The 24383-nt window shown below is 35.4% G+C and overlaps 1 protein-coding gene and 1 long non-coding RNA gene across 3 annotated transcripts in view; one reads left to right on the forward strand and one right to left on the reverse strand.

The window, feature by feature from the left end:
- Positions 1-6055: 6055 nt before the first annotated feature.
- Positions 6056-24383, reverse strand: part of LOC114356129 (uncharacterized) — a 36239-nt gene continuing 17911 nt past the window's right edge. The window contains exon 3 of the long non-coding RNA XR_003656168.1: positions 6056-6110. This is a non-coding gene — a long non-coding RNA (uncharacterized LOC114356129). The remainder of the gene's footprint in view (positions 6111-24383) is intronic.
- LOC114356127 (proline-rich extensin-like protein EPR1) overlaps positions 13156-24383 on the forward strand; it is a 37236-nt gene continuing 26008 nt past the window's right edge. For both annotated transcript variants that reach the window (XM_028309225.1, XM_028309226.1), the window contains exon 1: positions 13156-13254. In XM_028309225.1, coding sequence (XP_028165026.1) covers positions 13252-13254 — 3 coding nt within the window. In that variant the 5' untranslated portion in view covers positions 13156-13251. The remainder of the gene's footprint in view (positions 13255-24383) is intronic.

The following is a 24383-nucleotide window of genomic DNA, read 5'->3' on the forward strand; positions in this document are numbered from 1 at the left end:
AACTAGTATGTAACATCATATATACCTATGATGCGCTTTGTGGATCACTAATTACAATTCAGAACTTTATGGCACTGGTCGGCCATGAGCAAACGGATATAATAACAAGCATCTAGCCGCGAAAGATATTTAGACCATACGATTCTCTAAATATTAAATTATATTTTATGTATAATTTTAACAAGACACGCGTACTCAAATAACTGGAACTGCCAGCTCTTGAAGACAAATTAGTTTATTCTTGTTCCTAGCTACTGAGGATATTCGTAAGTACGAAATGAGACTTATGAGACTGTACGTAAAATAAATAAGTTAGAAATTACTCTAAAAATTGTCTGTCTCATGTAGGACACGTACCCAAGACTTTTTGCTTTCTAAACGACAGCTCTGACGACCGAGCTTCAGGGATAGGGCAAACTACGCAATGCTTTAATGGGTCTGTAGATCTGTTTTGTGTTTTAGTAATCTGCTTTAATTAAATCTTTGAATGCACGTAACCATAATTACAAAGAATACGAAACTTAAGTCCATTGACCATTTTATGGAGCAGAGTCCACTCGATTTTCTCGACTCCAGCATAGATTTTGTCACGTCGCCGCGTCGTAACGCAAAATCGTAACGGTGTCGTAATCGTATGTTTTAAAGACATATTTTTAGACTTTTCATCGAATCTTTGCTACAATTTTGGTATCGTGGTCACTTAAAAAATAAAAATGTGTGATTTATTCATGTTTTTGATACATGGTAGATTTTTTATAAGCTTTGTACGAAAATGTCAACGTTTAATAAACTGTAGGTAAAGTCAAAATATTGTAATATCAAGTTTAGTGTTTTTTGCTAAGTAGAATCTATTTTGTTTGTCATAAGGTGTTTTTTGACTCAGAACATCTCAATTTTTATACAGTTCTTTGCTGAATGCTGTTAAACAATAAGTAGTCCAAACCATTTTATGACATAGCTGCGTGATGGAACTATGTTGTTAAATATTAGTGGTAGTAGTTGTACCTATGATAATGACGAATAAATTTCATTTTCATTTTTTAATTCATTACTATTACTTAGTTATTCTGTGACACTAGAAGTCATAAATCACCTGGACTTTTTTTAAAATAAGCATTCCAAAATTCTAAATTGCTTCATTTGCATCGATTAATTAGCTACATATCATTCTCTCAATACTGAATTAATATACAGACTGCGTTTTTTGCATGGTTCGCCAAATACAAAACTACATACGAGTACAATACCAATAACTTTCCCCCGGGACAAACTTGACCTTCACTGGTTGGGTTTTTATTGGCGGTCAAGCTGTAGATCCTGGCTACACAGGAGTTGCAGCGGTGGGAACGAGAGGTGGGAATAGTCCCATTAATACAAACGCTGTAAGAAATCTTAAGTTCAATAGTCGGCTGGGGGCACAAGTAAATCACGTGTATTTATTTCCAAGTTGGGTCTTGGGTATAGAAATTGAAAAAGACTTGCTTCGGAAGGCACGATAAGCCGTCGGGTCTAACTGTGTCACGTCATAACGTCTAACACCAGGCTTGTGACGTCAGTTATTGCAGTCTACACGATAGAGACGAATCATCATTATTATCGTCATCGGGTCATTTACCGATTTTGGCCTGAAAAATATATTTTTCTAAGTTATCTATGAATGGTCCCAGTTGCTACAATTGACCTACAACCCACACGCCAGCCAGAAGGGTCAGGGCGGCATAACGTTCCTTAATCGCCTCTTACATCTATGGAAAGAGTGAGTATATAAGAATGCATAACTTGTAAGAACTATTTATTAGTCTAAACAAATAAAGAAATTTTGACTTTTTTGACTTTTAACGATCAAACTGAAAGTTCAGCTATTTACAAATTCCATATAAGTTAATTTAGTACACATTAGAAATAACACTTGTGTGATACGACCGAAGACCTTGTCGGGCGTTTAAATAGGATATTTAATAACAAATAACTGAGAATATCAAATGAAGAATTTAGCAATACCAGACGCCACCTTGCTCATTACCATAATTATGGTGCAGCCTTCCAATTTAAAACTGTAAGGTTGTGATTTAATTGAATTATAATATGTAATCGAAAAAAATGGTTAGAAGGCTTTTGATTATCCTGAACGTAATTTATTCATAATATAAGCATAATTAACGCGTTGACTGATAGCTTAGGAATCAATCATATTTTTTATAATATGATCTCCCAAAGGTTAAAATAATATTTAAAAACTCATGAAACTCATTTATTTAAGCAAGTAGGCTTGTAAAAAGCGCTTTCCTTCGGGACAAACTTGACCTGCATTAGTTGGGTTTTTTATGGCGGTCAAGCTGTAGATCCTGGCTACACGGGAGTTGCAGTGGGGGGGACGAGAGGTGGGAATAGTCCCGTTGTATTAACCCAACACTGCGTCAGGACAATAAATGTGCCAGTGCTGAGAAGAAGCAGAGCAAGAAATTCGGTCACTATTGTTTCGTTTCGTTTGTTGTTTCAGCTAAAGCACGCTCGCGCGTAATTATGTTGCTGTCGCGCTCGCACACTCACTGCGGGCGCGCGTCGCACAGTCGCGACAGCAATATAATTACGCGCGAGCGATAAGGATGGGTAGCTTGGGGTCATTGGACAAAATTCTACGTGCTCACGGACCAGGCTTTAAATGACATAATTATCATCCATAACGACCGGTCCTGCGCTACCCGCTTTCAGGTACTTCCTGCTAGCTTCACCAGATCGTCAGAAAATAGTCTTAATTCAAGTAAGTTAATGGTCTCATTAAATTTTTATTGTGAGTAGAATACAAATTTTAGGATAGTCACAATAACAAGAAAAAGAAATAAAGAAGTTGGAAAAGAAAATCTTAAGTGGTCTTATTGGTAAGAAGCGTTCTCGTGTAAGCAACCCAGAGAGAGGACCAATATTACACTTTTGTTTTTATAATAATAATTGGTCTCTAAATCATGTTGATATCTTATTTAACGTGCTAATAACAGGTTGCCCGTCCATCAGGAAACCGGCTGTCACTTCTGCCAAATAAATTAATGTGAGTATTTTTTTTTAAATTAATGCCACTTGCGGATTTGCGAATCTGCCGATAATTCATTCTGTGCTTGAGTAAGACGCGTGGGTCAGAGGTGTAAGATCAAAAGTGATTTTTATGCAGTATTTTGATCCATTGATTGATTACTGATAAGCTTAGTACTACAGTCGACTAAACATTGTTGTTGCAAATTAGCACCTATTTATTATACCAATGACCTATATATATAAGATAGCCAATGTGTAGCTTTATATGCCGTCGAATGTACTAGTCATACAGGGTTAATTGCATTGATGGGTTGTCACATCATCATCCTACGGCCTGTAGATGTCCACTGCTGAACATGGCATAGTGGGGGGTGCATGGTGCATTCAAACTTGATTGAAACCTTCCAGACCTTTAAAACTTCTGAAAAGGATCTTCTGAACCACCAGAATAGGCAGAGCGAAAAGGTGTTATATCTACCCGGAGTAAACCCATGTATTATAAAAATACCAACCGAATTGAGAACCTCCTTCTTTGTTGAAGTCGACCCTTAAATCATCTTTGTCACTAGGAGCGGTTCAGCAGTGAGTCTTTTTGACCTCGGCGAAAACAACTATATTGTGCTCAATCGTAAAGTAGGTAAACGAAATAATTCCATTGTGAATCCGATGACATTTTAACCGAAATATTTTTGCCGATTAAAATTTTACACTCGTTATAAATTGTAGTATAAATGTTAAATTAACAAACTCAAGGCTTGTTGAATAAATAAATTTTTAACAACTATGAACGGTAGCTAAAAACTTGTGAAATACTTAAAATATTTTATTTTACACAAGGAAAAAATTGGTTTTGCGAGCTTCATTTGTATGCTGATTCGTTAAAGAATCGACAAAATCTAAAAGTTTTAGCAGAAGTAAGTTTCGTGCAATAAATCTAATTTAGTTAATGAAATGATCTTTATAAACGAAGTTTTGATCTCTTATAATTTCTAACACATGATTGACCTCAGAATTTACAGATTTATTTTTTTATAAAATATAAAGTTTTTTTTTTATAAAATGCGATGTTATTTGGACTGAAGATGTTTGTTAAAACTTTTGTCCTTTTCTGACATAGCAAGGGCGGCTGTGACGGGACAGCGTCTGATCGGCAAGGTCTTGAAGTTCGAAGAAAATATTTTCTTAACTTACAAGTCATGACTAACTAAAACCTAATTAGTCCAGTAGAATTAGCTTTTAAATCAAAAATAATTCCTACAAAAGATTTTATTGTTTTAATGGCTTCATTGGTTGCCCATTAAGACTCTCCTAAGTTTTCGACTTCGACGGAGTTGTGCTTAAGTGGTGGGGGCCCCCGAAAGGGGCATTTTTTCGGTTTTCCGGTTATACCGCGTAAAGGACTTACCCTATCAAAAAGTGGTCTTCATGACGGTTGAAGGGCACTTAATCCTGCATTGAATAAGACCAAATTCATATGTTTTGGACAAACCGTTCTCGCGCTAAAGTTCGGCAAAGTAGAAAATATACGTATAATTAATGACCCTCTCCACGTCCAATGGCTTGTTACCCACATGCTTCCAAGCCTTGTAAAGGGTCGCCTTAACCAGTGTAACCCTAACAAGGCTCACGAGTTTGATTCGCTTATCCTTGTTCGTCCCAGCCGTTCCTTAACTGCGGTTGCTGCACCTCTTCCTGGCACTCACCTGAACGACTCTGTGTTACCTACTGTGGCTGCCCCTCTTCCTTGTATCCTCCTGCATGACTACGTTGCCTAGCCGTATGCCTGGTCTAAGGTTCGACGCCAAAAATCAACAACAACAAGTTCATATTAAAACGCTGAAGAGTTTTTTGTTTGTTTGTTTGAACGCGCTAATCTTAAGAATTACTAGTTTGATTGAAATCATTATTTTTGTGTTGAATAGCTCATACATTGAGGAAGGCTATAGGATATATACAATCACTCTACGACTAATAGAGGCGAAGCAGTAAAGAAAAATGTTGCAAGCACGGGAAATAGTATTTAAACTATTTTCACTCGTACGAAGTTGATTTTGTGGCGTCGAACCTTGGACCAGGCATATGGCTAAGCAATGAAATCGTACAGGAGGGTACAAGGAAGAGGGGCAGCCACATTAGGTAACACAGAGTCGTTCAGGAGAGTGCCAGGAAGAGGTGCAGCAACCGCAGTTAAGGAACGGCTGGGACGAACAAGGATAAGCGAATCAAACTCGTGAGCCTTGTTAGGGTTACACTGGTTAAGGCGACCCTTTACAAGGCTTGGAAGCATGTGGGTAACAAGCCATTGGACGTGGAGAGGGTCATTAATTATACGTATATTTTCTACTTTGCCGAACTTTAGCGCGAGAACGGTTTGTCCAAAACATATGAATTTGGTCTTATTCAATGCAGGATTAAGTGCCCTTTAACCGTCATGAAGACCAATTTTTGATAGGGTAAGTCCTTTACGCGGTATAACCGGAAAACCGAAAAAACGCCCCTTTCGGGGGCCCCCACCACTTAAGCACAACTCCGTCGAAGTCGAAAACTTAGGAGAGTCTTAATGGGCAACCAATGAAGCCATTAAAGCAAAAAAATCTTTTGTAGGAATTATTTCCGATTTAATCAATTTTTGTGTTTAATTCTACTGGCCTAAATTGGAATTCCGAGAAATTTACGTCAGAATACAAATGAATATTTTTTTGGTGATCGATATTTCTAGGGTTTTAAAAGATACTGTTTAATATTATTAATCAAATAAACAATATTCTCTAAAACTTTTTGGTGGAAATAAATGGATATCGTCTACAAATTTTTGATTTGCCAACATTTCAGTGATTTGAGATTATGTTTCAACGAAGGAAACACTCGTGCTGTACTCAAAAGTACCTTTAAATATTATAGTAGTATTTGCTAAAAAAGTGTATTTATAGTTCAAACACTTAGTCCATAATTTGCCCTGGTTGCCAATTTTTCTAGGCCTTTTAAATAAACCACAACATCATGCAAGCGGAAAAAGAAGTATTACGTACCTTTGTCTGTTGACTCTGGGGCGAGTCCTCGTTCGCAGCGAGTGGCTCCACCTGCAAAATAAATAAATATTAGGTTCTTGTTACCAAGCAAATATAATATTTCAATAAAGTGAAATAATACATTATTTTTCATCATCACAGAATTATGAGAACATGTCCAAAAGAGGGGTTAGTACAATTTAATAGCATAGACCACAGTTGTTGAGTGTTGTTACACACATCAATGCTGGTTAGGTACATTCTTTCTATCATTTAATCATAAGGTATTCACTAAACATAAAAACTAAGTGTTCTTTAAAACTCATTTTTTAATTTGACCTAAACAGTTCAAAACACAGTAGACACATACGATTAACAAACAATAGGCGTCAAAGTCAGCCCAAAAACATGATTTCTGCTGTCATTACCCATTTGGACACGCCTGCCACACATCGTCATTATAATTCACACGCTCAACATGCGACGCCCATTCGGTCATGTTCTGTCTAACGAGACTCATACGCTCCCGACTTGTCGTTTTTGACATGAATTCTAAATATAATGTATAAGTTATTACTTAAGTTTTTGGTACGGATAGCAGCCACCTTGCTCTCGCTGCGACTAGAGACCCACCCAGAAAAGTTGTTGTTCATAGATGTAAATAATATAGCATATTTGTAGAGGTCGCTGTTGCATACTTTCAGTAGGTGTGTCCGTTTACCTTAAGGCAGCCTTAGTTCATCAGGAATTTGGAAATATGTGAAGTAATTAGTTAAAAGCAACGTCGTTAATAGAATATTAATTTAAGAGAACAGTAGACCTTGCATATAAAGTTTGGACAGTTTTATATTTCACTATCATAAAAGATTTTAAAAAAAGATTTTTTAGAAGAGAAGATTAAAATAATGAAGGCAAAAAGAATAATGATGGTTTATCTATTCTTAAATTAAATACACGAGTGCACAAGAAAGACTGCAATGCGGCAAGAATGGCGACGGATTGTTGAGCTTGCCAGCAAGCCGGGTGTGACGACCACGACCACTCTGGTAAGTGATAAAGAAGAAATTAAATACACTGAAAAAAATGTTTGGTTACTACTTACACAACAAAAGTGACCACCGAACTAAGTGTTAATTATAACCAAACTAAGTCTAGCTCACTACAGAATTTGTTTAATTTACACAACATTTTGTTCCTCATAACCAAAGTGTTCGGTGGTCACTTTTGTTGTGTAAGCAGTAACCAAACATTTTTTTCAGTGTACTCGTATCATTCTAAATTAGGGAAAACTGAGGCTACGAACCCTGTATCAGAACCTCCTGAGATCGATTAAGCTAGACATTTCACTTGGATCGGTTAATAAAATTAATTATAACTTAATCACTTATTAGACGCGATACGCGATTAGGTAATAATAAAATATTACCGGATTTGCTTGGTTTTGCACCGGCCACGGTCACGGGCTGACTGGAGCGTCGAGTGCGCGATCCATATGGTGGGTAGAATCATCTAATTCTACCCTCATGTTATTGTTTCTTCTCCAAGTACCGTCACACACTACACTAATTGTGTCCCTATTCTGTAAGACCGTCGGCGCATCCGTATTCCGTTGTCGATTCCACTGTGAAGTGAGATTGAAAACTGTTTATGAAAATAAAACTATTAATCACTGTATTTTATCTAGCAGAAAGATTGAATACGTTTACCCGATTGAAAGTTTTATAATTTGTATAATTTGATCAATTACCCCCTTACTAATAAAAAGTTACACAGTTGTTGAACACTGTTTTAAAATGACATTTCCATACCAATGGTCACTTTAAAACACTGTTCAACGAGCGTATAAGTTTTATTAGTAAGGGGGTTAATGTTTAAGAGTTAGGTACATAAGGAACTGCATAAATGTGCTTTCTATTAATTTATATCTTTCTATAAAAAAAATTATGTATTACAAAGCCTTATAATTACAATAACATCTGTATAAAACAGAGTAGCAAAGAAAAATATTTTAGCTGAGCATACGCAACATACAGCAACGCGAATCACCTTAAGATTAATGTAATAATTCGCCTATAAAAAGTCACGATATGACAGACAGACACCTCATTATCTAATAACTAGACCAATTGTTTTTACCAGCCTGTCTTACCCGTGGCAATGTGCAAACCTTTGTTATGGCTATTAATTTATTACGACCGGTTACAATAGATTTATTTATTCATCATATTATACACAATTTAAATGAACTGTGCGAAACGAACTCGGGTCAAGGTCGAAGAAAATCGGAGTGAAGCATGTTCGGGTTTCTCTGATGAGCTGGCGCTTTGTTCGTCCAAGGCTGGCGCTGATAGTCGGCTTTTCAAAATAAACTTTCTAGTGCTGTTCCTGAATATGGCTCATAGGATAATGCATAGTTGGACACCGTATAAGCGTGAATTTGCTCGTTATTTAACTACACTAATATTATAAAGAAAAAATATTTTTTTAATTGAATAGGCTCCGGAACTACTGGATGGATTTGAAAATTCTTTCACCATTAGAATCCTACATTATTTCTGGTGCCAAGTAACTGGTCAGCTTTTTTCATGAACATTAAAGTGTTGTGTTTCGTATTACTTATAGATTACATTTTAAGTATATTTTTTGCTATAAGTTATGGAATTTTTTCTGGCCTATCCTAAGAAGGCTTATTATTAAAAGAAGGATGTATCACCAGGCGTCGTCCTAATTGGCCAACGGTCTCGCGACGAGCGATGCGATGTCGTCTGTCGCGCAACGTGATTAAATACGGGTACATAATTTCGGTAGCGCATTTTCNTGTCTGTTATAAAGTAAATTATTCTGAACAACAACATTACGAGTTGAAGTATGTTCTTAGTAACAACATTATTAATTAAAACAATATGATCAATGAATGTTATGAAGAAAAAAGATCTGAAAATAAAAATTATGTATTTTAAATGGTTCTTGGTAGTAACAGTTGAGCTCCGATGGTAGTAATAAAAATGTATGAATAAAAAAAGTATGAAAAATAAAATTATGAAGAGAGATTATTATGAACACAAATCGGTAGTAAGACAAAGAATAGGATTTACAATTTTATGTGAGCCAATATAGAACCATAAATTTCTCTGTCCAGCAGTGGACGTTATTTGGCCGAAACGAACATAAATCTCTTTAAAGTGTCCTTTTTTCACCGCGACAAAATCGTATCAGTTTGGATGACGCCAGAGTTGGTAATGATATAATTGGTACTACGAGTATTAGTTGACAGAAAGTATTTTATCCACGCAATGTCGGACCAACGAAAGTTGATTGAGTCGTTAATCCGTTACTCGAAGTTTAACTTTGTTAATTAAAAATTAATGGTAAACATTAAATACAAATAATATAAGAGACTTCAAAAAATATATTTAGCTTACAAAGAGAGGATAGAGGGATTAAAAAAAAAGCCTAAACGGTGATGTACAAACTGCAACCTCAGCTAGCTAACCTAGTTTCAGCATATTTTAAAGGATCACTGTGTTAACGTGCTGGTTGGAAGGACCATGGCTGACCTGCTTGAGTTCCTCGCCTTTTTTTTTTTTTATGCGTCAGGAAAATGTATTGAAATGCATACCCACCGGTCCGGGGGTTCCGGTGGGTTATGTGGGGCTGCCCCAACGCTTGCACTAAGCCTTAGCTAGGTTCACGGACACAGTTTTGTTCGCGGTCAAGTGCCGTTGACACGAAAGAAGACTCTACTTGGTGTCTTCCACATTGGTGGTTTAAGGCCTCATAAGAGTCTCTGTGCAGTGCATTGAAGGCACCAGACTCTAACTCAGGAATCAGAAGACAGTTGTTTATTTAAAATGTAGAGTTAATTTTCTTTTTAGTGAAAAAGAAAATATTGTAAATTATAAATGTTGTCATGGTGTTCTGTGTGTGCCTGCATAATATGAGCATACTTAAGTTTCATCGTAAATACAAGTTCGCTAAAATAGATTAAACTATGTTAATTGAATCTAAAAATGCTAATAACCTCAAATAAAAAAGCTTGTTTCAAATCCGCCCAGGACTCCTACTAAAGCGGAAAGTTCCATGTTAAATAAAATCATCACAAATACCGAAAGTTCCATGTTCAATCAATCAACAAAGCACAAATAAAAATTCAAATATATAGGCATCTGTAACACGCCAAGTGTCAGGCTACGAGCNCGAAATCAAGCGAGATTGAAAACTATTCATCACTGGATTTTATTTAGCAGAAAGTTTGAAACCGTCTTTCCGGTTGAAATTTTTATAACTTGGTATTTGATCCATTAGTATTTAGGTATTAGGTAAAAATTGGCTTTCTATTAATTTGTCTTTATGTCAAAACAATTATGTATTATAAAGCCTTATAATTACAATAACATCTGTATAAAACAGAGTAGCAAAGAAAAAGATTTTAGCTGTGCATACGAAACATACAGCAACGCGAATTACCTTAAGATTAATGTAATAATTCGCCTATAAAAAGTCACGATATGACAGAGAGACACCTCATTATTTAATTACTAGATCAATTGTTTTTATCAGCTTATCTTACCCGTGGCTATGTGCAAACCTTTGTTATGGCTATTAATTATTACGACCGGTTACAATATGAGATTTATTTATTCATCATATACACAATTTAAATGAACTGTGCGAAACGAACTCGGGTCAAGGTCGAAGAAAATCGGAGTGAAGCATGTTCGGGTTTCTCTGATGAGCTGGCGCTGATAAGTCGGCCTTTCAAAATAAACTTTCTAGTGCCGTTCCTGAATATGGCTCATAGGATAATGCATAGTTGGACACCGTATAAACGTTAATTTGCTCGTTATTTAACTACACTAATATTATAAAGAACAAAGACAGGAATGTTTGTTTGTTTTTATTGAATAGGCTCCGGAACTACTGAACGGATTTTAAAATTCTTTCACCATTAGAATCCTACATTATTTAATACTAACTTTCCGCCCGCGGCTCCGCCCGCGTGTAATTTTTTCTGTCACAGAAAAACTTTACCGCGCGCATCCCTTTTTCAAAAACCGGGATAAAAACTGTCCTTTATCCTTTCTCGGGACTCAAATTTCATCAAAATCGGTTCAGTGGTTTAGGCGTGAAAGCAAAACAGACAGACAGAGTTACTTTCGCATTTATAATATTGGTATAGAAGCATAGATTCTGTTGCAAAGTTCCTGGTTAGCTAGTTTCATGAACATTAAAGTGTTGTGTTTCGTATTACTTATAGATTACCTTTTAAGTCTATTTTTGCTATGAGTAATTAAATTTTTGTGTGGCCTAACCTAAGAAGGAATATTATTAAAAGAACGATGTATCATCAGGCGTCGTCCTAATTGGCCAACGGTCTCGCGACGAGCGATGCGATGTCGATGATTAAATTCGAGTCAGTGTTGGCAAAAAGTTAATCTGATTAATGATTAAAAAGTCCCTCCTGGGAAGGGGTTGCTAAACTAGGAGATTTTGCGTGTTGGGGAGGTGCAGGAGACTTCGTACCAGAAGTTTCAGGGGCAGGGGCAAGTGTGGGCAAGTCAATAGAAGGGTGGGGTTGCTTAACTAGGAAGTTTTGCGTGTTGGGGAGGTGCAGGAGACTTCGTACCAGAAGTTTTAGGGGGAGGGGCAAGTGTGGGCAAGTCAATAGAAGGGTGGGGTTGCTAAACTAGGAGGTTTTGCGTGTTGGGGAGGTGCAGGAGACTTCGTACCAGAAGTTTCAGGAGGAGGGGCAAGTGTGGGCAAGTCAATAGAAGGGTGGGATGGCTAAACTAGGAGGTTCAGTTTCACGAAGGTTACCTTATATTTATCTAGGTATGACCTGTCATAGAATTGTAGCCTAAAACCAAACATTTAAAATTAGAATTCAATGTTTTAAAATTGTTTTCGATAGAAAATATAAGAAGTTAATCAAATTAATGATTATTGATTAACAAATTAATCGTGATGATTATTTTAATCAGGATTAATTCAATCATGATTAAAATTAATCATATTAATTAATTGATTAAAATATTAATTGATTAGTGCCAACACTGATACGAGTACATAAATTTATCTGTCCAGCAGTGGACGTTATTTGGCTGAAACGAATACATATTTAAATCTTTTTAAAGTGTCCTTTTTTCACCACGCGACAAAATCGTATCAGTTCGGATGACGTCAGAGTTCGTAATGATATAATTGGTACTACGAGTATTAGTTGACAGAAAATATTTTTATCCACGCGATGTCGGACTAACGAAAGTTGATTGTTACTCGAAGTTTAACTTTTTAAATACAAATAATATAAGAGACTTAAAAAAAAGCATATTTAGCTTACAGAGAGAGGATAGAGGGACTAAAAAAGTCTTAGCAGTGAAGCACAAACTGCACCCTCACCTAGCTAACCTAGTTTCAGCGTATTTTAAAGGATCACTGTGTTAACGTGCTGGTTGGAAGGACCATGGCTGATCTGGTTGAGTTCCTCGCCTGCCCCAACGCTTGCACTAAGCCTTAGTTAGGTTCATGGACACAGTTTTGTTCGCGGTCAATATAGTGCCGTTGACGCGAAAGAAGACTCTACTTGGTGTCTTCCACATTGGTGGTTTAAGGCCTCATAAGAGTCTCTGTGCAGTGCATTGAAGGCACCAGACTCTAACACCTCAGGAATCAGAAGACAGTTGTTTATTTAAAATGTAGAGTTAATTTTCTCATGTGTTAAAAAGATAATATTGTAAATTGTAAATGATATCATGGTGTTCTGTGTGTGCCCACATAATATGAGCTTAAGTTTCATCGTAAATACAAGTTCGCTAAAATAGATTAAACTGAGTTAAATTGGAGCTAAAATACTAAATAATAACCCCAAATAAAAAAGCTTGTTTCAAATCCGCCCAGGACTCCTACTAAAGCGGAAAGTTATTAAAAGGTTAAATAAAATCATCACAAATACCGAAAGTTCCATGTTCAATCAAATACACATAACGCACAAATAAAAATTATAACTTTTATAGGTATCTGTAACACGCCAAGTGTCAGACTACGAGCCGCCTGAATCCTTTTCATCTCGCGCAAGGCTTCTTTCAGGACGCTTGCGGCGCGTATATATTGTCTGGGCGGCCGCGCGAGCGGGTCATAAGAAACTGCGCGTGCGACCGGCTGCCGTGTCGCGTGTGTCGATATGCAGTGAGTGTGTTAAACAGCTGAAGGAAACATGGTGAGCTTATTTCAATTACATTCTAGGATAGTGATAAAAAATTAGGAAAGTGAGGTGACCGTGATCCCGTGAAGATTCTTTTGGCGCGCCGAAATATCGATTTGGTCGTGAACAGGATATCGATACGGTTGTTATTATTATAATATTAAGTCAGGTTTGCCGCGCCATTTGAACTTTGCTAATTAATGTTGTTGAATGTTGATATTACAAATTAAATATCAGACACATTTTATTATAACATAAAAATAAGAATAACTTTATTTTGTTTGGAAAAACATAAATGGAATCTAATTTAAAAGGTGGCAAATGTTATGATAAATTTTAGTAGGTAGTATATAAAACTTTGAAAACATTTGACAATAATAAAACTCAATAATCCAGTGATCATACAAAATTGACATCTAATATTTCCATACAATAATTGCATCACAGTTGAAGTGAGATCAATCAATTTAACATCGAAATGTCAACTACAACGACAACTTATAGTTTTGCAAACGACATCATCAAACGATTACGAATTTACGACGTGAGCGACAAAAACTTAAAAGCGAAGTCTTCATTGCAAAGCTCATTAAGTCGAGCATAAAACTAATCATACGAATGATTATTATAGGTCAAACAAAATGATAAAGTTCAAATTAATATGCAATTTATTCCAATACACGGCTTTGGACTTGTAGAATAATTTATTGAAATATAAGAGGACTGTTTGACGGTATAACCTCAGAGAAGTTTAACTAAATAGTATTTACCTATTTTTATAATATTCATTGTTACTCGAAGCTTTAGGAGTTTATGCCCATTTTCACCATCAATCCCTAATTTTTAAGTGACCCCTATGGTAACACATAACAGGAATTTTGTTTTAATAAGGGTCACTTAAAAATTGAGGATTGATGGTGAAAACGGACATTAGTGTACAATATAAGGGTTTATATTTAACTTCAGACTAGTTTCCTTAAAAATATGGACCTCAAAATGTGTCAAATATCCAAAGTGTGGTCAAATGGATGTGAAAAATCGGAGTGTCGTGATATTTTCAAATCGATGTAATATTTGAGTTTGAATCAAACTGATTGTACGACAAGAAGTAAAGAATTTCCTCAGAGCTTTCACTCAAGTTCAGTTTCAGTAAACATACAATAAATCTTCAAATTAAGTATTATTTAAAAATAATCAATTTTTGTTCAATGTCATTCCATTTTAAAGTTTTGTTAATACTCGTTTATCGAGGTATTGGAAAGGATAAAACAGGTTTTTTGAAGACGATTAAAATATTTACATTATTGCATGACCCGACGCATAATATCAGCGGGAGGTCTAGGTTAAATGCATACTGTATTTCAAGGACATACGAACCGAGAGAAATTCTAGAATTGGAAAAATATTATGATTGAATCAAGAATCGGTATAGTTCCAAAATACTGAACTGTTCTGTGCATGACATTTGAACGATGGTAGCACCTCCCTGTCATTGAGTTTGGTGGGACAGTTCAGCGTGGGTCATCTATAAATTGTTTTTTTTTTACAGTCAGCGTATAGTCCATAACACCCAAAGTGACAAAAAAAATGATAACACAACCTTATTTCGAGTAACTAAGACGTGTTGCGAACTTTTTGGCTTCTTTGGATGTCACGAATGTTTGACGTTGACTGTACTTACCAACATAAAATTCTTCTCGTCGCCAAAATCAAGGACATCACCATATTTGTCTCGATATTGACGTCATTGATTTCAATATTATTAAGAGCTTTTAAGAGCAATCCATAATAGAAACTTGAAGAGGCTCGTTAAATTTAAGAACAGGTAAATCCGTAAATCATATTGTAACTATGTTCATATCGAACAAACAGGTTGATTTTCAATATTCTGAATTTGTATTTTCAATAATTACTATTATGTATTCTAAAAATAGATTGTATTTAAGTTTATTTGTATACTAGTAGAACATGCTACTTGGCTATAAAGTGCAATATAACAAATTTTTTTTTTTAATCTGTTACCTTTTCGATTTTTTATAAGACTGGATAATGTGAATCATGGATTAGGACCATCCTCATTGAGATTCTGGTCTAGTCTTGGATCTATTGCTAGGCCATCATTAAAACTTAACCAGTGGTTAATATAATCATAAGCAAAGTTTAAACTGTCCAAGGACTTCAAACAAAATTGATACAGCAAAACTTCGAAGCATCTGACTAGTAAAAAGTGGATGACTAACGAAGAGCAACCTTGAGAAAGAAATATCCATAATGTATCTTCATTTTACTACAAGGACCTGTCACTCAATCATAATAAATATGACTGTCAAATCTCTACAATTTGTCAGTTAGGAAGTCTGTCAAAGTTTAAATGCATTATTATGCATTTATCTAAGCATTATTGCGAAGCATTGATCGCAGCCTATTGAAGCGATAAAAATTAAATTAGGTACATTGTGGTATTTGTGGTAGCAGTTGCTAACCAACAGAAATAAAAATAGCCATTTTGGTAATCTGTTATATTTTTATGACTTGGAATGAGATCCGTGATAGAACTAATTTACATTTTCGTCCAATCCAATTTGAAGACCCATGTTTCACATAAACATTTAGGTACGACTCATTAGAAAAAATGGTTGTCATTAGTAGAAGACATTAGTAGAATATTTGTTTGATTTTTACCCTGCTTTTGAATGCCCTAAATTGATGAACATCCTTACTTTCATTACAGGGCGAAATTTTTAAAATTTTAGAATTTTTAGGAGCGACTCAGAATCAGTAACTTAATCGATTTAGGTACGTAAAGATTTTTTTTTTTCATATTTAAAGATTTTTATCCCCTGTGCGCGGTTTCAAAATTCAAAATTGGCACACGTGGATAATTTACTTCGTTCATAGAAAAATAAGTACACACAAGTAACTGCAAAGCTTAATAGACATAATGGTACGCGAAAATAAGCCTCAACCTTTAAAACTTAAGATATGAGCACCTGCGAATTAGATTGTCAATAATTTGCGAAAATACCACAATTAAAAATAATTAAGATAAAGTAGTATTGTTACATTTTTTAAAAGAGCTTATTAAAAATTTGGATACTGTTTACAAAATCACCCTGTATACGAGTAATAAAGGTGTACAATGTACAAGCCGCGAGTCATTTGTCATCAAACAAACTATGCGCTATGCGTTCTGTAGAACACAATCATTTGGCACCGGCACATTCCAATTGGTAACCTTATGCGTGTTTACCTATTTACTTAAGTCGTGTTCGAACGACCTTTTTTTAGGTGCGATTTGACATTGTTTATTGATAAAACAATTTAAAAGTTGGGAGCATTCAAAACAAATAGATATGTAGAGTTGGTTAGTTTTGATTCGATTAATATATTTTTTTATTCCTATCCGTGGTCTTTAATCCTTCGCATAAAAGATTTGTAATTGGAAAATCATTATTTTAAAAATCGGGCACTTTCCCAATCTATTTGTACTTTTTCAAAAATTTAATTGCAAACATGATCCCAACAAAACCTAAATATAAAGCTAATAACAGTTCAAGAACGTGACGGAAAAGTTACTTTTGACTTTTGGTCTTAAAAAAGTAAAGTAAGTAATGGAAAGCTCCACTGAGTCATAAGTCATACATATAGGAGTGTATTATCGCTAGCGATAGGAGAAATATGATAGAATCTGCCAGCACCTACGCAATGCAAGGTGTTAAGTCGTAATTACTGCTCAATCATAGATATCATCATTTCATACAACATAATACACAGATTTCATGGTAAAGCTCCTCCAAACGAAACCAGCTAGCCGACCACGCTCATGCACAAAATATTGAGGCGAGAGTTGGATGCGCACGCGGCGCAGTGACGCAACGAAGGCCACGCAAAGGTCACGTGGACGACACTCGAACTGATCCTAGTATGGGCATTTCGAATTCCAGCATAAACTATCTAAAGTTGTCTATAGAAATTATCTAAAATATCAACGATACACGTTACGAATATACTTAAGACTTTAAAGGCTGGCCTTTGTGTGTTTATTCTGCCACTATGTGTATTCACTTCTCTATAATATCAATCCTTAATAACGAAGTCTTCATATGCTCTTCTGAATTTCGTTGCGAGACCAATGACAGTTTAACTGTCCCCGGGGACAAACTGGGCCTGCACGGGTTGGGTTTTTATTGGTGGTCAGCAGCCAGCAGTCTTGTGTAGCCAGGATCTACAGCTGTAGATCCTGGCTACACAAGAGTTGCAGCGGTGGGAATGAGTGCTGGAAATAGTCCCGTAAGACGACAAAATAAAATATTTTGCGATTTTTGGTCTCATGATACAAAAACTTCAACAAAGGCTATTTAAACTGGATTCACCAAGTGCGTCAAAGGTTGAAGGATGCTGCACTTAGAAGTTTTACATTTTTCGTAACTTTCCGGCAGAATCAACATTTTTTCTTAGAAACAAGTGCTTATTTTGAGTCTACTTTTCAGTGAAATCAATAATGAATGTCTGCCAGTGAGATGCACCTTACCGAATGAACTCAGTGACGCAACGAAGGCCGTTGTGTAAAGGTCACTTGCCAACCGAAATACTAAAGCTACTTTAATTTCAATCTTTAACTCCATATTATGGAAATTTTAGGCTTTTAGACGTCAATTGCTAAATTTGGCCTGCTATGTTGATTCCTACTGGCGTCCACTCAGACTGTATTAGGTCGTCGGTCGATCCGTCAGGTGCTCTACTATATGCTCTACTATACGCTTGCTGTACATCACTGATCTAACTTAATTCTGCCCAACGGTCAAGCATATTGGGCAGTCAAATACAGTTTTTAAAATACACAGCTAAAAAGGAAGTGTTATAAATATTAATGAGTCTGAATTTACAGATGTAAATTACAGTATTCAAAAGGCATAATACACATGGAAACGAAATTCCCGGATGCTATCAAAATTAAGTTACAAGAAATAATACGTATCTAAATAGGTCGAAGGTGTTCGCATAACACGGCTGTTTGCCATTTTAAGAGTGGCCAATTAATTCACAATTTACTACAACCAATGTTGCTATTAATCTTGCGAATATGATTGTTATTGAATGTTTATTGAAATTGATTTTGGATGTTTTGGTAACTCTACCAAAAGTTCACAAAACTGCCCTTTAGGCAAATGGAAAATTCCCAACTACATAAATATTATGTATAAAAGACATTTCTTTTTTATTTCCGACTTTGTATGACTTCGAAATTGGGATTATAACCGCGAAATTCATCAGGCTTGTTCTTGACCTCTATGTCAATCAATTAAGGAAAAGTAGTGCGTCAATTAGTATAATCCATAATGATGATTAAGGAATCATTCTCAGTATATTTCAGGGCCAGCCAAATTATGGCTAAATCTTTGAATTACACATCATATCAATGCACAGCCCTAATTTGGAAGTCGATGATTGCTCGAATCGTAGTATTGACTTGATTGCAATGATGCAGACCTTTGGCTAATAATTTGGATAATCAAGCAGACCTATTTTACAAATAACCTCTTTATACAACCCTATACCTTACTTATGTAATAAAACACATACAACACGTGGGTATAGCTGAAAGTTTGAAAGAATGAGTTTTCAGTTTTCATTTTGATATTTGTAAAGCTTTTCTTTAGCTTTTCCAAAACGTTTTACGACAAGTTTGTTTTAGAGGCCACTTTTTTTTTGGTAATTACAACAAATTATTTGTCTTTTCACAATACTAATTCAATTCAAACATAAGGTCATTATATATGACGTTTATAGCACTTGTCCGTCATATTCAATCCGAAGCAATCTTCAAAGCGCCCGAAGCGCGACTGGACTTGACCATACTTCATAATTAAGTAACCACTCGTAACTTGACTTTTGAATGATTACTTAACTAAGTAATATCTGCCAGCTTGATTGAGTTTAATGCGACTAAGCATTTGTTTGTGATTTGTTTTTGACATGATGGATTAATTTTAAATCTGCCCGTGTGAAGGTCATAAATAAGGTATTCATTAGTAAGTTGTGAAATTTAAGGTTTCTTTATTTAATTAATATTCGGAGAATACCAATAGCTACTAATTATTAAAACCAATGCAACTTCGCATGCGATAATAATTAAAAAAAAACTTTTTATTCACTATAACAGAAATATATACACAGTGTTAACAGATTAGTCCAGTCAATAAATGCCTTAACGACGGTGTAGAGAGAAATCCGTGGAACACAATTTCTGACCTCGGGACTTTATTTAGCCTAGTTAGGTGGTGAACATAGCAAAAGTCCCCGCCCTTAGCCCTTGAGCCGGCGGGGAGAGGGGGGTTTAAAGGTATCACTTTTCGGTTTTTCGCTTAATCCTCGGAAACTATGCGTCCTAGTGACATGACTACTATGAACCAAAAAAAGCTTATTCAATTTGCTACAGGTAAGACCGTCAAGTTTTTCTATATCTTGTATAGTTTTTGCGGCATCTGCTCTAGAAGGTCTGTAAAATTGGAAATTTTATTGTTGTCTTACATGTTCCTTTCAGGAGAAAATCGACTAAATCAACATTGAACAAACATAGTCTAGAATGATTGCTCAATGTTGATTTAGTCGATTTTCTCCTGATGGGAACATGTAAGACAAAAATAAAATTTCCAATATTACAGACCTTCTAGAGCAGATGCCGCGAAAACTATACAATTTATAGAAAAACTTGTCTATCTCACCTGTAGCAAATTGAATATGCTTTTTTTGGTTCATAGTAGTCATGTCACTAGGACGCATAGTTTCCGAGGATTAAGCGAAAAACCGAAAAGTGGCACCTTTAAACCCCCCTCTCCCCGCCGGCTCAAGGGCTAAGGGCGGGGACTTTTGCTATGTTCACCTCCTAACTAGCCTAAATAAAGTCCTGAAGTCAGAAATTGTGTTCTACAGTTTTCCATCTATAATGCTTTATTGACTGGACTAGATAGTATTAGGTATTCATATGTATTATTTACATTTGTATAGAAACCTGCATGATACTTTAGTTGATAGGACATTCTTGAGTCAATTTGATTATACATTAGTAGTGATATTTATCAATTCCAGATAAACAAAATCATGAACAATCAAAAAAGTTTTGAACAAAATAATTATTATAATACATAAATAGATATTATGTAGTTACTTAGTACAGTCAGCCTCAAAGAGTTCGTGACACCCAAAGTGACCAAAATGTTGACAACAAAACCTTATTATAACAAAGACGTGTTGCTCGATATTGTATTGATAATGTAGCATGTTTTATTCAAGTAGTATATTTTTCGACGTTATTAAAAGAGCTTTGCTTAATTTAGCACTAATTAATTTGTGTGATATTTGAAATAATTTAATTGCTCTTGTTAGTTACATTTTATGCGCTGTACTTGTCAGTGTTGCCATGCACATATTTCAAAGCTATTAAATACATATCGGGCATAAGGATATAGTAATTTATTTATTTACAGGATATTGCCATTAAATAATTATAAACGACATAAAACGTGTGTTTGTTGCGTGTAAATCACGATTATTACGTCTAATTAAAATAATCTTGAGTGAAATAATTGGAATAAGAAAGATGCTTTTATAATTACTACAGCGAATGATTATATTAAGATATTTTATGTTGACAACTTGGAAATAAAATATTTATAGCTAATACAGGTATGTACTGTAGTGCGAATACAAATTCCCACTACCATACCTTAAATACCTTTCATATTTATTCTTCAATTTCTTGAAACGTAGCTTTTCCGGCCGAAAATTAAAAAAAAAATACAGTAACGGTTTTTTTTATGTAACAGCAGATGCATGCAAAAAAGGTTCACGTACCTTTTTTGGTAATATACGAGAATTTTATATTTTTGGAGGTATGTAGACACTTTCGTTTAGGTGCGATTGCTTAAAATGTGTCTACTTCATAAATTGTTAGAATGATGTCGTAAAAGAAACAAACAGGTGTGGATTCAAACTTCCCAGTTTTATAAATGTAGAGCATGGTCGGTATTGTCAAATATGTTTAATTCTTTAAAATAAGAGTGGGGTAAATTGCAATTGCTTTGCCTATTTATTCGGCGCAGACGTCGTGGGAATCATTAACAAACATATTATTTTAACTTATTAATATGGATGTATGCGCGTTCAACTTCAACCAGGGTCGGATATTTTAGTTCAATTTTAACCTTTGTGTCAAGGGCATAAGAACATCGCTGTGTCACACAATTTGTTTAGCATATACCCAATGTACACATTGCTCAATATAACATATACATGAAAAAACCCTACAACCAATACTATTTACACAAAATCGAAAATGCGGTACGGTAGTTTGATGCCAAGTTCAAACATGCAATGGCTACACAGTCATAGTTTGTCAGGCTCTACGAGTATTGCAACACATGTCGTCTCTCTTTAATGTATATGTTACGGCTAAAGATAGGTGTGAACATAAACTTAAGATTAGCCGGCTAAAGTTAAGTTTATCTTCGACGAGGTGTTAATGTTAGTTTCTTCTATCTTTAGCCGGCTAAACTTAAGTGTAACCGCAGACCCCTGGCTAAAAATGTAGAAGGAAATGGAAAAGGTTTGTTTACATTGTTTGTAATAATGTTTACTACTTTGACACGAAAACTTAATTAAGAAATAATCACTTTCATTACACATACTTTTATGTACCTATGTAGGTATTCAAAATTACAATTATTACAATAACAAAATATTAATTACTTAAAACAATATCTACCTAATCATTAAAATAAAATAATAAGGAAACATTTGGTCATTACAGAATCTTCTGTAGGTATTTAAAATTACAAAATAAAAATGCGCGCGCGTTGTCTCCCCACCGCCCCCTCAAGCCCTCCGCCGGCCTGGCGCGCCCATCGAATACATTTTTAGCCGTTTCGTTTTGGCTAATGTGCACATTAGCCGGCTAAAGATGGAATATCACGACGCAAACTAACACGTTATCGAACTTTAGCTGCTTCTCGAAGATAAACTTAAGTTTAGCCGGCTAATCTTAAGTTTATGTTCACAACTATCTTTAGCCGTAACATATACAATTTTAGGAGAACAGATAGCCTGACTCATTTTTTTTTTCAAATGAGAGATCTTTCCTTCCAACTGTTCTTTAAAATGGCGTAAGTTGGTTTCATGAAGGTAGGGGACACTGCCAATAATTGGAATACTTTCATGAACTGTCTCAATGCGGTTTTAACATAATTTTTTTAAAGTCAATATCATCACAATTTCACCAACTAAAATTTACATGTGATTAGAAAACTAATTAAGTTTTTAGAGCAGCAGCTAGCACGCGTTTCTTTGGACAGCCAAACTTTTCTCTTTTATTTTAGATTAATTAATATATGAAAGTAAATCATTTGCTACTTATTACATCTGGCATAGAGATGGCTTATACTACCATTTAGATGCACTTCAACGGCTAAATTTCCTAGCTTCTGCCAGCTGTGTCAGCGTGAAAGATGTGCCTACACCATGTGTAAGAGTCTTGAAAAAGATCATGAATATGGATAGACGATGACATGGATGACATAATACAGCGTAAAATCCCGCTAACACCACTGTTTGAGCCTCAAAAGTAGCACAAACATAACATTGTGGTAGTGTAAGGAGAAGCATGAATAAGTAAGTGAAGATCAGTTTACCGCAATTTTTGTAGAGTTTAATGAAATCTATTATAAACCAAGAGTTTATTTTTAAAATATTCAATTACACTCGGAGGTGCTTAGAGACAATAAAGCAGACATAATAAATAAAATTAAATAATCAATACTCATCAATAAATCAAACTACTGCCGTCACAGGTCACATATTGAATTCTGAGTGACTGACTTCACATGCATCCATGCACACGCAGAATCGAACGGATAAAAATATACGAGTATGTAAATGACCTAAAGATATTTGTGGCTCATCCGCCTAATTTGAGAGCTCAATAATCGACGGCTGTGGGCAAATATTGTGTGCAAAAAACTTCTTGATAAAACAGGATGTCGCATTTAAAGTTCAGGCAGAGTTCAAGCTACAGGTGGTCCACTTAAATTTAGCAATTGTGTAGAATATAAGAAATAGGATACTGGAGAACTTTTCGAATAATATCTCGGTATAACTTTGGATCGACGTTGTTGTCAGTCGCGGCACTTTGAAAAGTTTAAATTCTATTCTATTTTTGGTCATGAGCGTGCACTGTAACAGTGCATTTCATCATGAGGATCTTTAGTGTTGTCCCTGAAGTCCTTCAACACCACCACATCTCTGATGAGAAGTGATCAAGGTGTCCAAGGTTATTTGAGTTATTAATAGTATGCCATATTCTAATCAAGGTACTTAGCTTATAATATTCTAATAATATTCCTTAGTATTAGCAGAACAGTAGAGTTAATGCTAAATCGTCACATCCTGTGTAGCAGTTTCTTGAATTTTGGAAAGTGGTCCAAGGCGAGATCCTTCTAAAAGCTTCGTTAATTTTTTCACACTTCCTTAGAATTCCTTAAAACACTTCACACTTCCTTCAAATTCCTTAAAATTACTTTAACGTTATATTGACAGCGAAAGGTCATAATAATTTAATCTCACGTATAGCAGGTTAGGCGGTTATCACACTGCGCCGCTTTTCATATAAAAAATCACGCGCGCGGACGCGTTGTCAGTGTGAAGTGCCGCGCGTGTTTTCTATACAAACTGAGGTACTTGCATACAATGATTAAATCTGTCGCCCCGCGCTCCGCGGCGGAGCGCGGCGCAGTGTGATAACCGCCTTAGAGTTATAAAATCATGAATGCAACAAAACAATAGGCCTTTGACGTTATGATATTCACCTCGGGTTTGACATTTGATTGATAGAAACCCTGTTCAAAGGCGAGGAGCTGTATTAATGTGCAATTGTGCAATTAATAGATAATTTCGAACCTAAGTAGGATGAGTCGGCTAGGAACAAAATAGAGGTCAATGGAGGTCAATGTAAAGAACTTCTTGTGACACCCAATATCATTAGGTAGCTTCGATTTATATTTAGCTAATATAAGAGTATAATATAAATTTAAAAACCAACTCAATCATATCACTATTAAGAAACAATCTACGATGAAAATTCTAAGAAAACA

This window comes from Ostrinia furnacalis, unplaced genomic scaffold, assembly GCF_004193835.3.
Source record: "Ostrinia furnacalis isolate ACB-3 unplaced genomic scaffold, ASM419383v2 OfSCF2663, whole genome shotgun sequence".
Classification (NCBI taxonomy): Eukaryota; Metazoa; Arthropoda; class Insecta; order Lepidoptera; family Crambidae; genus Ostrinia; species Ostrinia furnacalis.